At 43.0% G+C, this 18,864-nt stretch overlaps 1 protein-coding gene across 3 annotated transcripts in view; it reads left to right on the forward strand.

The window, feature by feature from the left end:
- DNTT (DNA nucleotidylexotransferase) overlaps positions 1-18,864 on the forward strand; it is a 335,507-nt gene that overhangs the window by 136,947 nt on the left and 179,696 nt on the right. For all 3 annotated transcript variants that reach the window (XM_069980128.1, XM_069980130.1, XM_069980129.1), the window contains one exon: positions 15,685-15,859. In XM_069980128.1, coding sequence (XP_069836229.1) covers positions 15,761-15,859 — 99 coding nt within the window. In that variant the 5' untranslated portion in view covers positions 15,685-15,760. The remainder of the gene's footprint in view (positions 1-15,684; positions 15,860-18,864) is intronic.

An 18,864-nucleotide genomic window follows, 5' to 3' on the forward strand; every position in this document is an offset into this window, starting at 1 on the left:
ACTAAGGTAGGAATACCATATGATCCCTATTGTCGGAAGTGTTCTGTATACCACAGGGAATGGTGGGATACGCCTGAAGGCCATTTTTATTTTTTAGTAATGTTGTTTTTGCATGAGATCATAATTAAAAAAAAAAACCAAAAACATACGGATACATGAAAAAAACAACAACATACAGATAGGTGAAGCGCTGCGGAATCTGTGTGCGCTATACAAATAAACAATTATTATTATTATTATTATTATTATTATAATCTGGCATTTGATTACAGGTGTCTGCAGATGTTCGATACAGCCCTAGGCTATGTTCACACAACGTGAACAACCGGCCGTTCCGTGACCCCGGCCGGATCACGGAACGGCCAGTCTCTGCCCGGATTATCTCGGGTGATCTTTCCGTCCGCAGAGCTCTGATGCGGGCGCATCAGCGTGCGCCTGCATCAGAGCTTCCCATAGCACAGAATGAAGCGAGCGGCCGGAGCTGCTCGCTTCATTGTGTGAACTGACAGGGTTTCCTACGGCCGCAATTCATTGATCCCCGCACGGGATCCACGCCGGAGCGTATACGATGCGTATACGCTCCGGCAGGGATCCCATTGAAAATAAGGCATTTTTCCACCCCGCAAAAAGTACGGCCGTTGTTGCCGATGGCAACAATGGCCGTACTTTTACGTAGTGTCAACATAGCCCTAGGGAGTCTGGATAAACATGGATACAGCCTTAGGGCTGCATCCAACTTTTCCAGCCACTGGTAATCAAGTGCCACATTTTCGGGTTCGGAAGAATCCAAGTGTACTCAAAGTTCGCTTAACTCTAATCAAGAATTAACTAAATTTGTCCAAACCCATGAAAACGAATGTAACATACATATTGCTGAACTGCACCCATACATAATATTGCCATACTACACATGTGAATAGTACTGATAAATAGTACAGAGATGTACTACTTACATTCACATTTATATACATATTACACACAGGTATACAGGTTCAAAACTCATTAAATTTGTACAAACATATTCCTACGTATAAATACACAAGTTCTGATCTACCTAATTGGCACTTGCATCGGGTAATAATCTGCCCATATAATGCCACTCTAAGTGCCTCACATGCCCCTTGCTACAGTCCAAACTAAAGGGGAGATTTATTAAACTGGAGTAAAGTAGAATTGTCTTAGTTGCCCCTAGCAACCAATCAGATTCCACCTTTCATTTTCCAAAGAGTCTGTGAGGAATGAAAGGTGGAATCTGATTGGTTGCTAGGGGCAACTGAGCCAGTTTCACTTTACACCATGTTTGATAAATCTCCCCCATATGTATATATGTAGATGTATCAATAGAAAGTGAACTGGTCACAATGAACATGCTGCTGTATATATGGACAACATGGAATATACTTTACAATATATAGATTTTAATCCTGCGAGAATTCTTAGTTAATCAATGAAAGTCTTCCCTGTATAAGTATATAGGTAGGACCGCCTGCAGAACCCAGAATAAGCAAGATGATAAATCCATATATCCAAAGATGTACAGAATCTATTCCCACAAAATGATATATAAGCTAGCATGGCTCTTCCTGCTCTTACATGTGCTGACACCATATCCATCCTATAGGAAGAATCCTTTGTGGCTGTACATCAAGATAAATATATGCCAGTCCAGCAATGTGGTTATCTCCCCATTCTCCTACATAAAGAGAAAAAATGAGGTCCAGAAGGTCCAGTCAGTGTGCGTCCAAACACCAGCTATGTTCTCCCATATGGCGTATGCATGCCTGATCTAGATCTGTGTATAGTTGTTACATCCACGTCATTCAGCAATCCGGCTTTTGAAATAAAAATAAGAGCACGGTGCAGACACATTCTGACTTTGAAAGAAAGGGAAATGTATCCCAAATACTCACAAATTAAAAGTTTTAAAGGGGTTATCTGGCTATGCATAACAAGGGCTATATGGTTGCATGGTCTGAGCCAATTTTCATTCTTGCACTTTCGTTTTTTCTTCCTCGTGTTTAAAAGGCCAAAGTGTTTTTATTATTTTTTTTACCTACAGATCCACATGGGCCCTTATTCTTTGCGTCACTAATTGTACTTTGCAATGACTGACTTAACTGTTGCATAAAATATGCTGCGAAACCGGAAAAAAAGGTTTATGTGTGGTGAAAATGAAAATAAAACGCAATTTTATTTAATTTGGGGGAGTTTTGTGTTTACAGCATTTGCCCTAGGGTAAAACTGACGTGTACTATGTTCCTTATGTCAGTACGATTACAACGATATGTAACTTGCATACCCTTTTTTCTTTGACAGCTTTTAAAAAATGTAAATATTTTTTAAAAAAAGCTAAATGTTCCTTATTTTGCTCTATTCCCATCCTTATAATGCGGTTATCCTTTGGTCTATAGGGCTGTGTGAGGTGTTATTTTTTGCACCATGATCTTTTCTTGGTACCTTGTTTGCGTATACTGTATGCGACTTTTTGATCACTTTTTTTTTTACAGTTTTCCTGGATTTGATGCGACCAAGAATGCACAATTTTGCACTTACACCGTTTACCGTGTGAGATCAGGAATGTTATAATTTACTATTTAAGGTGATTACACATGCGGCGATACCAAATATGTTTATTTATTTATTAAATGGGAAAAGGGGGGTGATTAGGACTTTTATTTGGGAAGTGGATTTTTTATTAATAAAAACACTTTTTTTTAAACATTCACATTAATTAGAAGCCCCCAGGGGGACTTCTATATACAGAGCATTGATCTCCATTATCGGTGCTCTATTACTCTGGTCTGCTGCAGACCAGATACATAGAATACCAGGCGGGATCAGCATCATTCCGACGCTGAGGCCCCGCCGGGTAAGGAGAAGGGATCACGGATGCGATCGCGGAGGGGGGGGGGTTCCCCCCCTAGACCACCATGGATAGGCATTGCAGGGCATTTATGACAGCTGCATTTAAATGCTCCTATTAGCGGGCGTGGCAATCGCCCGTGCCTGCTAATAGCTGCGGCCCCGGGCAGCAGAAAGCAGCTGGGATCACGGCGGGTCAGAGGGGGTCACGTTCTGAACTCTCCTAATGTGCCCCATATGGTAGTCAGGTCCCCTCTGTGCTCCAACAGAGTTGTCAGAGCTCCCGTGTGCCTCAATAGACTAGTAAGCCCCCCTCCTTGCATCTATATATAAGTATGTGGCACTCCAGCAGCTGTGAACTACAACCCCATCATGTATGTCAGTTTTGATTTGTAGCAACATGATGGTAGTTGTAGTTCTGCAGGCTGGGGAACACTGGGCTGGTATAGGCAGGGTGCTGCTCATCACCTGGGCCCAGGTGTCCAGCCAGTACAGGGCGACCATGTTGTTGATGATGACGGTATGCAGCCTCCAGGACCGCAGCAAGTCCATCACTTGCTGGAACCTGATGGTAAATTTTTCGAGCTGTACCCGGGAGTGCGGGCAAATGGGAGAGCCAGCCATCATCTTAGGATTTCATCTGCCATTCATCTGAGTGCTGGAGTCCCAGCTATAATGGGCCCGCTTCCAGCACACCTCCAGTTGCTCCTAAAAGTCATCCCAGCTGCAGAGGGGACCCCTAAGAACCCAATGGGAAAGCCGGCTCTGGTTACCAGAAACAAACTATTAATCATCATTTGGATATTCCCTTTGTACGACTAGATAATTGTTTTCATTTTGAAATTACATCCAGGAAGCCATGTGTTAGGAACTTACCTGACCGGGCTCCAGTGTCGTCTGCTCTGGCTGGAGCGCAGCGCCGTCCTCCTGCCCCGGGCCGTGTGACATCACGGAGACCCGGCGGCGTCCCTGATTACTAGAGGCGCCATAAGCTCCAGTGACGCACGGCGGCTCGGCTGAGCGAAGTCTCACTCAGCTGAGCAGAATTAGGCTCAGGCTGAGTGGCAGAAGCTGCTGCCACCCAGCCTGCAGTTACTCATGTGTATTGTATCAGGATTTAGGAGTCCAGACCAATCACGTTCTGGTCCAAACTCCTGGTCCTGTATTTAAAGAGCCAGCAGTCAGTTCCTGGCTATTAAGGTTAATTCCTTTATCCCAGCTCCCCCTGTCTATTCCTGCGATCCCCGTACCTAACTCCTCTGCTTGATTTACCTGTTACCTGCCCTTCCGCCGGACCTTTGACTATCCGTTTGCCCACCAACTTTGTACTGCATTGCCTGTTTGGTTATGACTAGGTTTCCTGACTCCACTTTATTGTGTTTGTCTGTCTTGTTCTGTGCCGCACGTATCCAGTACAGGACACGTCTTTTTGGTTGTCCGTGGCTGCCTACGGCCGACTGAGGCATGTAGGTAGGGACAGTGGGTGGGTTCAGACTCAGGGCTCACTGTCTCGTCTTGTGCTGACCTCCCTGTTCTGTCACTTATCCCGGTAGGTGGCAGTATGTGATGCCTGTCTGTCTCCAGCTCAGCATCACTCATGCAGTGTTTGGCTATAACGGAAAAGATGAAAAAGTAGCAATCCCCAAAATGATTTTCTGTCCAGAAAAATAGCTTTAAAGTACTTAAAAGTGTTGGCCCATCAATACTTCCCCCCGGTGATCAACCAATTGCCGGAGGTCTAAAAAGCCCCGCTGTTTTAGCTATGAGAAGCTGAAGTTTGCCACAGTTGTATTAGAAAGCGGGAGCCAAGACATCCAGAGGGGAAGCAACTCTGTCCAACAGCTTTCCACTCCGGATAATAGATGGTGTGAGAACTCCTTATATGACTTCTACAAGCCCTGATTAGGTATATGGAAAGGGGTCATCATATCAGACCCTGTTCATACAGAGAAGATTTGGCGTCTAATTCTAAATGCATCCAACTCTACATGCATCAACTACGTCAAAATGGCAATGTCCTAATCCCGTTAGTAGTGTCCACCTTCCAGGACAATAGACCGAAGAAAACAGGTCAAGTTGTAACTTGTTGTGTATAATTTTGAAGCATCTGTTATTTTGTACTTTTTATCTAGAGCTTTGTCTTTTTTCGCTGTGTTTAGCTGAGGGAGCTTTATATATTTTGTTCTCTGTGCCAAATAGCAGACGCAGCTGTACAAGTATCAGGGGAGCGGGCTGCGATCAGCAACTCCAGCGCTTCCACCACCACAATACTAGATCTGGATATGGCAGTATTCCCAGTCTAGCCGCCTGTGTAACAAATTAACAATTAATGTGAATATTTTATATGATGTAGATAAACCACAGGAAACAGCCGTTCTATCTATAACCGATTTTCTTGCAACAGGAAAAATCATAACGGGTTGTGGTATTTACTGGAGAATGTGACATGAATTAATGTCAGCTCTTCACCAGCAAGCTGAAGCATCCTGTAAGGAGGGAAAAAAGTGATCAACTCATAAGACGATCTATGTACTTGTATACATACTGTATCTGCTGTCTTATATGTCTATACACCTAAAAAAAAGAATACCCCCACCCCAAAAAAAACATATCAAACTTCATTAGCAAAAAATATATAATTTTATTGAATTAATTCATCACAAATGTGTAAAATCATGTATTCAATGTGAGGAAAAGAGAAAAACACAAGTCTCGAGCATTTGGACATCAGTGCGCATGTGACAGCCTTACTGGTTTAGCACCTGCTTGTTGCGCACTTTAAAGCCATTTTTATTACTGGAGCGTGGTGGTGTGCCAAGCGTGCCGGACACCGCTATGTAACCTGCACGTTTTGGGTAGGTTCACACTGAGGGATAGGTGACGAATTGAAGAGGAATCCGCTCTTAGGCTGGGTTAACACTGAGGAATTCTCGCGGACTTTCAGGCGGATTCTGCGGCAAAGTGCGCTCGGAATCCGTGCAGAATTCCGCCCGTAAAGAATGAACATTGTGAATGTACATTGGCTTTAATGGGCTTTCCGCTTATTTGTTCACACAGCGGAATTTCCGCGCTGAAAATTCCGCCGCGGATCCGCTTTGGGTGGATTCCGCTAGAGGAATCCTATAGAAGTCAATGGGGCTTGAATTCTGCTTGAAATTCTGTTTGAATTCCGATTGCATTCCGATTAAATTCCACTTAAACTACGCTCAAATTCAGCCTCTATTCTGCCAGAGCTGAATAGACGAGGAATTTCAAGCAGAAAATTTTCCGCTTAAATTCCTTGAGAATTCCTCAATGTGACCGAACCCCCCCCATGTCAGAATAAAGAGCTGTTCCCACATTGATAGACTTGATGTTTCCAAGAATTACATGGGTGACCATTCAATTGAATGGCTGAGATGTAATTCTACATATGGGGCTGATTGCTGCTTCTCCTGCATTTAAAGCAATCAGCTGCCGTGCCGCCTTCTTCCAGAAAAGGGATTGTTTCTATGAGACAATCATTCTAATGTAAGTGGTTGGTTGATTTCTTGTTCCCTTTTAATGCAAGAGTAATTTTATATATTTTTAGGCATTATAACACTGATGTCTTGCACATGGTTTGCATGTGTGAACTTTGTAAATGGTAATTTACCTTAAGAGCAACTTAGTGACTGGAAAAAGTTCTACTTTTAAATGAGCACAGAGGGGGACATTTATTAATGTTGCGGCCCTGGTGTACAAAAAGGTGCAGATTATTAGCTTTTCCATGGTGTACATCCGCCATAACCCCTGCTCAACTGATGGGCCAGCAGGGGACGCGGCAAGGCAGGGAGGAGGCATGGCCTCCTTGTGTGCCTAATTTATCATGGATAAAGTAAAGGAAAGAAAGAAGAAAGGATGGAAAGAAAGAGAAAACCTCTCCCTTCCTTTTTTTGAAAAGGAAGGGAGAGAAGGAAGAGAAGAATGGAAAAAAAATGAAAGAAGGGAGAAAGGAAAACAAAAAAAGCAAAGAAGGAATAGAAAGAATGGAAATAATAACTTCTTATAATAAATAAGTATTCCTATCTGATGAAGTGATCCGTTATCCACAGGTTAGGGTGATAACATGATGATCTAAGGGGTCCAACTGGTGGGAATTCCACTGATCCTGAGAGGAAGAATAAACCTGTCCCTGGAATGAATGGCGCGCACCACTTGTTTGTTCTCTTCGCTCTACTCATTTTTTTATTAGGCTGCCAAAAATTAATTGGCCGACTATCGCTCCGTGTAATAGAGAGAACCATCAGTTGATGAAACGTTCATTGGCTGATCGTTTCTTTAGGTCCAGGCCTTAAATCATTGGTCGTCGGGTGCAAATCGCTACATGTAATAGCCATGCACGGCCGACAGCTGATGATTGTAGTATAAAATAAAGTATTTACTTACCTTACCACATTCCCCGGTGTCCTTGGGCCTTCCTCGGTCTTTGCAGCTCTGCCTTCTGTTCCCTTCTGTTCTTATCTCTGCACAGACAGGCCACTTAGGGAATCACTGGCCGAGATAGGACTGCAGCCAGTGATTGGCTGAGCGGCCTGTCAATGCAGAGACAAGAGGAGCAGAAGGCAAAGCTGCAGCTGCAGACATCGGGGAAGGTCCAAGGACACTGGGGAATGCGGTAAGGTAAGTTATTACTTTAATATTTCACACTAAAGGCTACGTCTGCACGGACACCTCTAACGATGTCTGTGAAGCCCTTGCCTTTAGTGTAAAATAATAGTTGGCCCGTATAATTGCTCAGCAAACGAGCACCGATCTGGAAGATTGGCGCTTGTTTATACTTTATGGTCTGGCTGTGTAATAGGACCCTTATTGTCACCATCTGGTCTCTTGTATCTCCCGGTCCTGCTCAGCGTCTGTGACTGAGGTGGAACACCTCAGAAGTCACTGATTGGCTGAGCGGTTATTTCCTGTGGTGTCATGACAACAGAAGAACCCGGAAGATTCAGTAGACTGGTGGGTGACAATGAGCGGTGGCACTGGCCACGGGGGCACCAGGATGTGTAAGTATTATTTCCTTATTACATTAAGTTCCCACCATCCCCTGCCCTCCCTGTTTTTTCTTTTTACCTTTGACCAGAGTTCCCCTTTAAGGATATGTATACATATTACATGTGTTACCGCAGAGTTTTCTCTGAGGAGAGACATCAGAGAGGAGTAACATTTCTCCGAATGTCATTCTCTGTCTGAGAATTTTTTCTTTTCTTCCTATAAGGCTACGGCATTTTCTAAATCAATGGCAGAAAACTATACTTATTTGTGAACAGAGCTTTGAAAAAATATCATCGGGATTGAAAGTGTTGCCTAGGAGGAATAAATATATCCTAAAATATTAATATTTTCATGACTTTTTTGCGAACTCATTAAGAATAAGAGAAATGCGCACAATTTGTTCTCGCTGGCAGGTTAGATTTACTCTACAAGAGGAACGGCGGTGGAAGACTAGCAACTCTTTTCAATAATAATCATAAAAAAAAAATCAGCACAAAGGCAAAAATCCACAGCAGCTACACATCTTTGTTAGAAGTGGGAGATTCATAAATTAACAAGGACTCCTGTTGTCCAAAAGCTGTTTCTTTAATTATTCATTATTTGCTAAGAAACTCACTTGCACATGAAATAGCAATGTACAATTATTCCGGCTACGGAATCCGCTGTTTATAAGGAGGAAATTATAGAGATTGGCATTATGCGTGTTCCCAGCTGCTGAACTATGGTTTGCCACTCTCACAATACTTTTCCGCCAATCACACCTGCTGCTGATTTGCACACCATGCTGGGATATGTGCCAAAATGAATTGGCAAAAAAAAAAAATCTATAAATTTACGACTTATAGTCAGTAATATTATTTAGGTGTTAAAGGGGTTGGCCAGGCTTAGAAAAACATGGCCACTTTCTTCCAGGACTCTTGTCTCCACTTTGGGTGTGAGGTTTTGCATCTTATTTCTTTTTAAGTAAATGGGACCTAATTGCAATACCGCACACAACCTTAGGACCGGGGGTTGCGCAGTTTTTGCAAGAAAGTTGCCATGCTTTTTCTAATCCTGGATAACCCCTTTAAATAGTGCATGGCTAAGTGCATAAGTGGAGCTGTTGTATTCATGGCCTGAAATACAGGGGTGCACCGTTGTCGCAACAGCTTGATCGCAAAAATATTATCTAACATAGTCTACTATGTCATCACGGTTCCCATCCATGAGCAGTGAAGCCTGTAGAATGACATGTGACCACGGAGGCCACTGATTGGCTGCAGCAGTCAAGTGTTAGGCACTAGAACAGATATTGGGGCACCCACTGGAGCTTTGGTGCTGAATCAATGTGGAATTACATAGGTGAATGGTGTTTTTTTTTTTTTTTACACTAGGGCCACTTATAATTTGTTAACCCCTTATAGAAAATATCCACAAGATTGAAGAGGTTAGAGACCTACTTTAAAGTCAGCCTTACATGATTCAGTATTGCAAGACCCATACATGTATGATCTGAGAACAAGAATCTAATATCCTCATAAAATGATTAGATCACTACCTAGTTGTCAGTTTATTCTGACATTTCCAGGAGGAGTGACAGAAGAACGGCATAGCTGGAAATTTATCAAGCATTCTTAGAGCAGGAATGTCCGTTGTTGCCATTAGAGATAAAAGCAACTCAAGCATGCTGGAGACCAATCGTTTGGAATTTGGCTAAAGAAGTTAGATACAGCCTTAGGCTATGTTCACACTATGTATTTTTTCGTAAATCTACGGCCGTTGTTTCACAGTGCAACAAGGGCCGCGATAATTACTTGCTTTCTATGGGAAAAATAATTGCTTTCTATGGGATCTAGGCCGGAGAGTATACACTCTGGCCGGGATCCCTAGTAGCGCTGCAAAGAACTGACATGTCATTTTTTTGCGGCCGCTATTCACTGAAAAACGGCCACAGAAAGCCCTGTCAGTTTACACTATGGAGCGAGCAGCTGCGCCTGCATCAGAACTTTGTGGAGTGAAAGATCATCCGGCTGGTACTGCAGCACAGGTCGGGATGATCTTTTCAGAGACCGGACGTTCTGTGACCGGCTGGTCTCTTGCGACGTGTGAACATGGCCTAAGGGAGTCCAGGAAAAAAATGTATATAGCCATAGACCGTCCGCCATATCCATGTTTTTCATTACTCCCTTGGGCGGCATCCAACTGCCACCTTCTAGAAATCAAATTCCGAGTGTTTATGTTCAAAGATGTTGCCGAACTCTGACAGTTTCCTTAAGTCCACTCAACACTATGGGGGGCATTTATTAAGTCTGGTGTATTCTGCACTGTGCTTAAAAATGTCCCCACAGCTCCGACAGTACGCTGATGTATGTGGATGCCACCAGTGTGTGCGCTGAGGAAACCTACCCCAGCTCTGAGCAAAAATGATAAATGAAGCGGTCCCAGAGTCCGTGCCCCCCGTTCTGCCCCCTCCACACCCCCTCCCGCCAGATGCGAATATTTATTCGCAAAACGGCCATTTGCAAATAAATGTATTCACATCTGGCCATTGTATGCCAAAAAATACACCATTTTGCCTTGATAAATGTCTCCTTATGGAGAGGAGGCAATTTTACTAAATGTATGTACAGTAATACCTCGGTTTTCGAACGCTTTGGAACTCGAACTGCCTGGTATTTGAACGAAAATTTACCCAGAAGTAGTGTTTGGAATTCGAACTTTGCTCGGTTTTCGAACGTTTTTCTAACGTTTTTGCGAGCGTGGATGGTGGGTTGTACCTGGCGGGTTAAGCAGTGGTGAGGCTTCACATACAGTACAGTGCTGTATAAGACTGCTGGAGTGCATATACAGTGCAGTAGTAGTACAGGCAGTGCACCAGCATCTCCCATACATTACAGTGCTTGGATGGGGGGGACGCTATACAGTAAAGGATGGGTGAGGAGTTGGTGACTACTGTACTATAATTGCTGGTTCTGATAAACATTTCTTATGTTTAATGTCCTGTACAGTATAGTGCTGTTCTGTACTGTACTGTAGTGATTATACTGAGCACTTATCAGTGTAATAAATGAGTATTGTAGGTAATTATTGGCGGCTGCTGGAACCAATTAATCACATTTACATTATTTCCTATGGGAAGACACTGCTTGGTTCTCAAACTGCCTTCCGGAACCAATTAAAGGGAACCATTCACCCCGTGGCCCCCGGCAGAAACTGACATACAGTGACATAAAGGTCAATATACTTACCACATCGCTCCCGGTCCCGTCCCGGATCCCGTTGTTGACACGGAGAAATCGCCGATTCTTCTTCTCCCGCCCATTATGGTAATGAGCTGAGATGAGTCCAACGTCCATAGGAAACGACGGACGAGTCCAACTTATTCATGAGGTCCTCTTCTCGTCGCCGCCCATCCACGCCTCCTGGAACTTGATTGACGTCTTCAGTCTTCAGTCTTCTGCCGAATTCCCGCGCAGGCGCCGCTGTGACGGTCTCGTCACCTCTTCTGCGCCTGCGCGGTAAACAGGATACGGTGTTCGAGCAAATCGGCGCACGCGCAGTAAACAGTGGAGCTGCGGAGCGGCTTCAATTGTGAACTGCGCATGCGCCGAAAACTACTGTCACGGCGCCTGCGCGGGATCCGGTGAGAAGAAAGAAGACGAGGAGGAAGAGGACCTGGCGTCAATCAAGTGTCGGAGGCGGGGAGAAGGCTGGACTTCGGACCCGGCGGCGCTCATTACCATAATGGGCGCAAGAAGAAGAATCGTCGATTTCTCCGTGTCAACAACGGGCTTCGGGACGGGACCGGGAGCGATGTGGTAAGTATATTGACCTTTATGTCACTGTATGTCAGTTTCTGCCGGGGGCCACGGGGTGAATGGTTCCCTTTAAGTTCGAAAACCGAGGTACCACTGTATTAGCAAATATGTATTCTCTGACCAGCCTTATCAGTATAACTATATCAGCTGAGATGGGAATACCCCTTTTTTGTTTGCTCATACAGGTTTTCAGTTTTAACATTACTATGAAATAAATGTATAATATGTGCTGTAGGGATTACTGCCTCGTTTAGGATTAGAAAAGTGATAGAAAACTTTCATAAATCATTCACAATTCTTGCAGCTCCCTTTCCTATATTCAGTGTGATGCCAGATGTGCCGCCATCAGGGCTGTACAACTATTACTGCACAGAGGAGCCTGCTCCATAAAATGTACAGCAGCTTGTTTGTTTCTGAGGCTTACCACGAAAACCAATGAAGCTGCAATGGTAACAGTGGCCAACCAACCCTGGGATATTATTTGTGCTCGAGGTGGACAGAGGGATAAAAGAGAAGAAATCATAAAGCGACTATAAAGGCCCTATTACATGGAGCGATAATCGTCCGAATCAGGCTAATTATCTCTCCATGTAATAGAGACTACGATCAGCTGATGAAACGATCATCAGCTGATCTTTTCTTTGGGTCCAGACCTAAAATCATCGGGCGTTGGACATACTTTGCTACATGTAATAGCAATGTGTGGCCGACGGCTAACAATTGAATAAACTGTTCATACATTAAGTCTCCATGCTCCTGGTCTTCTCCTGCCCTTGGTTCTCTTTCCGGTACAGTGCGCTGCGGCTTCTCTGAGCTGACAGGCCGATCAGCCAATCACTGCCCAGGACCGCAGCGGCCAGTGATTGGCTGATCGGCCTGTCAGCTCAGAGAAGCCGCAGCGCACTGTTCCGGGTAGCAAGCAAAGGGCAGGAGAAGACCAGGAGCATGGACAGGTGATTTATAAACAATTTAGGGCAAGGGCTGCTCGAACGATATTCATGCAGCCCGTGCTAAACAATAATTGAACTGTGTAATAGGCTTAGTAAGCGAGTGCCGATCTAGCAGATCACCGCTTGTTTACATTATTGACTGGGCCACCATCAGCCCATGTAAAAGGACCCTAAGCTCATGTTCACATAACGTTTTTTCCTTTCCAATAATTTTTTTAAATGACGCCCATCATTACAATGATACATTACAGTGTACAATGGTACATCAACAGGATGGACGTAGACAAATTGATGTCTTCCAAAGGCGCTTGTACCCTTCAGGAACCAGGAAAAGCTCAACAGAAAGTGAACAACAATTCTTTTATTGGTAAAATGGACAACATGTTTCAAGGGACTTATTGTTGCCCTTTTTATCAGGTCCTCTGGAAGAGGGCACCAATAAGTCCCTTGAAACGCGTTGTCCATTTTACCAATAAAAGAGTTGTTGTTCACTTTCTGTTGGTTTTTCCTGGATCCTGAATGGTACGAGCGCCTTTGGAAGCCATCTACTTTGTCTACTTTCATCCTGTCGATCTACTTACCGGCCCCAGGAGGGTGGCGGCAGCTCCCCATCTACCTTTTACGCTGCATTTTGAGTCGTGTCAAACGACACGACTGATCCAGGTGAGCAATACAGTGCTGTTTTGATTCTTAATACGTTTTTAAAGGATCTAACCGCACATGCAAGCTCCCCTGCTTTATTTTTTTTTTTATCTTAAGTGTACAATGGTACGTTATTCTACTTTAGGTGCACTGATTTCCCTTTGGCGGTGTCTTTAATTGAAAAATCCTTTGAGTTTAATCGTAAAGACGATAAAAGGACGGTGAAAAAAGAAAAACTGTGGCAACAACAAAAAAATAATGTCCAATATTTGCAAAAGACGTCTGAGAATAATTGTCATGATCATTACTTTGCCGTCAGTCTGTTATTTAATACACTATGGGGGGCATTTATTAAGTCCGGCGTTTTTTTTGCCGGACTTATAAATGCCCCCGCAGCTCCGGCGCTACGGGGATTTATGTAGAGGCGGACTGCCTCTACATAAATCCCGTGCGCGCCGGTGCGCACCGCCGAAAACCTACGCCAGCTGAGGACTGGAGTAGGTTTTCGCCGTACATTTGGGCGGAACGGATGGTAAATCGCGCGGACTCTGAGTCCGCGCCCTCCGTTCCACCCACTACACGCCCCCTTTCCGCCCCCCTAGCGTACTCGGCGGAAAGTGCCGATTTGCGAATATTTTATTCGCAAAATGGCCATTTGCGTATAAAAAAATACGCAAATCGGCACTTTCCGCCGAATATCATCCGTTCGCCGGATGATACATGTGGCCCTATGTGCATTGGGTGGCCGTCATTCTATAGACTTCAATGCATTCCATTGGGGTCAATTAAAATGGGGATGTCATTTAGAAAAAAAAAGAAAAAAGAAAACGGAAGCCTTTTCTCTTTTAACTTAGTGTGAACATAGCCTAATAATGTAATATTAATTGTCTTTTTTACTTTCATTTATGTGCACCCCTGTCTAATGTGCGTTGACATTGTGGGCCTCTTAGAATGTGTAGCAGCACTAGTAAGACATCACCTGTATTATTAGATACTTCCAGCAGGGGGCAGCATAACTCTTACTGCTCAGTGCACTGGAAAGCCAACGTGTGAAAATAAATAAGTATGTTATTTTGGGTTCTGTGCTAAAGACAGTGGTGTACATACAGTAGAAGAAAGAGTCCCATAGTAAAGATTAAAATGTTTGTTACCACTAGTAAAAGGAATGAGCCCACCAAGCCTGGGCCCCACTTACTGAAGGGCCCTATTAAAGTTGAATGGTCTGTCTCTATGGTATACAAGCTGTTGTTGAAGGCCCAGGTCTGGGTGTGTTATTGGATAGCACTGTAGGCACTGGAGAATTTATCAAGGTTTTCACCAGAATTTTAGATGGCTAAAACCTACACATAAACCTTTGTTAAATGTAGCCATATGTACTGTAAGCATTATTTAGCTAGCTAAAATTAAAAATGAATAGCAGGGTATGTGCCTAGATAGGCAAACTTTGCCTAAATCAATGTTAACAGTGAATATGAGAAACTTTGTAATATATCTTATCAGACAAAAGTGCTTACTTCTGTTATCTCCACCCCCAGCTAATCTTTCATCCACTGGATCAGCTTTTGTTTAATAATTACAACTCAGAGATTAGATTTAGTAATATAAGTCAATGGTGGAGGAGGAGGGAGATTGGAGGGGGAATACCTAGGAACACACACACTGCAGAGAGAGAAAAAGACAGCTCAGGTAAAATACATGTTGAATCATTACCCCTCATGGAAACTAACAATTTGTTCCATACTTGTTTTTATCTTCATAGACTCCTTACCCCAGTTCTAAGCCTGGCTTTGAAACCCCTTGTTCCCCATCTGCCTGTCCCTGTCTGTCTGTCTCTGCACTCTGTAATGCTAGGAGGGTTAATCACAGTGAGGTCACCAACTTGTCCTGGCATTACAGAGTGCAGAAACACCCAACCAAAGAAGATATTTATATGAGCTGCTTTGGAAGGGAGAGGGGAGGAGGAGTTTCAGAGCGGAGACGCAGTGAACAGCTCACATCCAGTTTTCTGTGTCTTCAGCAAAAGCAAAAGCTCAAGGTAATGACATGTATAGAATAATTTGTTTGTCTCCAGGAGGGGGGACAATTTAACATGTATTTTACCTGGGCGAAATACCCCTTTATGGGTTGCAATGGCCCCTCTGACATGCAATGGTTAGGGTCTTGGATAGAGATGTTAAATTTGAGCTTAAGAGCTTTGTTATGTTGAAGATGGTCTATGTAAGCTCACTGTATAAATAACAGAATAAGAAGGAAAGAAAACCATTCCAAGTTCTTAGATTTCTTACCTTGTGCATCATAGAAGGGGCCCTGAGCTGAAAATATTACCTTGTTGGCATGGCTGGGTACATGTAGGGATTGTTTAAAGGGGTTAATTGTTTCATATAGTATTTTATTTGACATTACTTTCAATATCTATATTTCAGGGATACAGTAACTCATATCGTGGCAGAGAATAATTCTGGGGTTGAAGTGCTGGAGTGGCTCCAGTCTGCAAACCTGATGAAAGCAAAAACCTGTCAGATTCTGGATATCTCCTGGTTCACAGAATGCATGGGAGCCGGATTCCCTATCAAGATTGAAGGCAGACATCAGCTACAGGTAAGGTCACTACTGTACATGTATACTATGGATTTCACTCAGCACGTATAAGCTTTATTACTCCTTGTTTAAATCTTTTTTCCATTCTCACTAGAGAACTTGTGATCATTTGATCGCCGACATAATACTCAATATACCAAAGCATTATTCTCTGTCAATGTAAAGCTGAGAGGCAATCTGATGTAAAAAGCCTACAGTACAACTATGGCAGGCCCGAGAACCTATGTTAGGCCCCAGCTGCAATGGCGTCTGGGAGGGAAACATGATTGGACCCGATGTGATTGGGCGATATAGCTGGAGAGAGAGCATAGCATCCACTCCTCAGCCACTCCCTAATTCTGACAATGTATCTTTATACACCTAGGGTCCTATAACACAGGACGATTATCAGAATCGGGCAGATAACGCCCCACATAATAAAGACAATGATCAGCTGAAGAGCCGACCATCGCGTCTGATTGCGGTCTTTCAGCTACTTAAAAAAATCATCAGTGGCTGATGAAAGTATAAAGAATACAATAAGTTTTTATTACTTACCTTTCTACGCTCCTTGGGGTCCTCCTGCCTCTTCCCTGCAGTCTCCGTAGTGACAGGCCGCTCAGCCAATCACTGGCCACAGCGCTGTCCTGTCTTGTCCTGTCAGGTGATTGGCTGAACAGCTTGTCACTGCACGGACGGGCTTAGAAGCCTCAGTGGCAGCTAGGGGAAAAGCCAGGAGCACAGCAGGGAGCATAGAGAGGTAAGTATAACTTTATTAGTTTTTATTTACGCAGCACAGAAATCACTAACTATATATATATATACTGTATATATATATATATATATATATATATATATATATATATATATTGCTACTCGATCATCAAGCCATGTAACTGGCTCGGTAAGTGAATGCTAACCTAGTAGATTGGTGGTCACTTACAGCAAATGTAGGGCTGTGTAATACGGCCCTTCCATTGTCTGAATTAGGTGATCAGACAGGGCTATATCTTCTGATCACAGCTGGTCTCAGTCGTGATACTAGCAGCGATCAATAACATTTAACGTGTCATATGACTTGCATTTCTTTACTGTACAAAGTATCTCCAGAAGCAAGAGAGTTTGTTCTCTGGTGCCACCTTGTGGAGGAAGTATTACTGCATAGTGTGGAGTATTATAGGCATCTAGAGGAGATTCTGGTTTAGCTAAGAACCTCTAGTCCAGTCTTTTAAATGAGTCTGGCTTCGACTACTGTACTTTGCATATTGTTTCCTAGTGGAGTATTGCATGGGCTGACTTTTTTGTATTATATTTTATAAAAATTGACTCTTTATATTGTTTTTTATTTGCTTTTTTATCTGTTCCCCTCATCCTCTTTTATATTGCTGTGATCTACTTTTCCAATAGATTATTTGCAAACAAAAGGTATTTTCTAGCCAGCAGAGGAGAAACAACACACCAGATGGAGCCATCGCTCTCAGGCTTAAAACAATTGCAAGCCAGGAAATGTGTTTTATTTCTCAGCGACAACAAGCTGCTTCCCACACTTGTGTAAGAGCTGCTAAGGCGAAAAATAGTTCCTATACTGTACAATAATACAAACCAAGAGAAAACCTGTAACCGCAGCTACCTTGATATGCGAATGAGCGTGTGTCATGTAGAAAGCGAGCAGTCCATAAAATAAGCCGAGACCTTTCAGGGACTTTAAACATTGGCCTTTGGCGCTGCCATCTCTGTCTCTTTGTCAGGGTTTAGCGCATCTTTTTTCGTAGTTGTCTGTTCTTTTTTTGAAGTTTGTAAACTTTCAAAACTCTGAGGACCATTGTGCCAGATACTTTGTATTGCATCTTATGTAATGCAAATTAAGAGTGGATCTTCATTTCCCTACAACAGCCGGTCTTATTAATATGGTAATAAGGTCAGTAGTCCCATGCAGGGTTGGCACATGCCTGAAGAAAGTTTAGACTGTAGCTTTATTTCTTTTTTTACTAGTTTGGTTGGAAAATATTATACAATATTTAAATGTAAGATATTATGTAAATGTGTTATGTATTATAGACAATATGGGCAAACCCAACTGGCTTATCATAGAGTATACAGTGTACAGAGCATTCAAAGTGGAACATACAGGAGGCCCTATACAAAACAATGGGGAATTGTATAGCTTAGACTTTGTAAAAGGGATTATCCAACATTAGAAAACATAGCCACTTTTTCCAGACAGCACATCTTACAATTAAGCTCCATTCACATTAATGGAACTCAATTACAAAACTACCCAAACTGGAGACAGGAGTTCTGCTTGCTGTCTCTGGAAAAAAAAATTGGCCATGGTTTTTTAATGCCAGTTAATCCCTTTAATATTTGGTTGGATTAGACTGTGTTTACGTTGTGGCTTCTGTTCATAATGTAAGCTAATATACCCTCAGATACATCATATGACACACACTACTTGCACCTAACAGACCCCATTGACTTAGGCTTTATTCCCAGGTCCCATATTTTGTGGACCCTACAGACAGAGAAGCCCTGTAATGGAGTGTTTCCCTGCCCAGCATGATGTATTGGGGAAACTTTTTGAATGTCCGCGGTACTGTAGTGACAGATCAAATAAAAACTATAGATCATGGCAAAAAAATTATCTCCCAAATAGCCTCAAAGGTGGAGTCACAATAGCGTCATTTTAATCATAATAAATAATAAAAAAAAGTTTTAAAGATAAATATTAAAGTAAAATATTAGAAGACCGATGTAAACATGGGTGTTGTCATATTCGGTCATTTAAAGAAATGTTATGGATTTCCACAGCCTCCAAGAAGTGATTGGGTAAAGCCCGGTGGTGTATTCTCTGTAGAGGTCAACTATGTCATTGCTCTGGTTCTTGTTATGTGAAAGGTCTAGCTCTAAATCTCCCACAAAAGCTGTAAAATACATATCCATAGCATACAACTCCTTGTTTTGTGTATATGTCACTCCACTGCATTTATCTATGCCTCCAGCAGTATAATACTGCCATCATTACCCTG

The sequence above is a fragment of the Dendropsophus ebraccatus genome, chromosome 8 (assembly GCF_027789765.1).
Source record: "Dendropsophus ebraccatus isolate aDenEbr1 chromosome 8, aDenEbr1.pat, whole genome shotgun sequence".
NCBI lineage: Eukaryota > Metazoa > Chordata > Amphibia > Anura > Hylidae > Dendropsophus > Dendropsophus ebraccatus.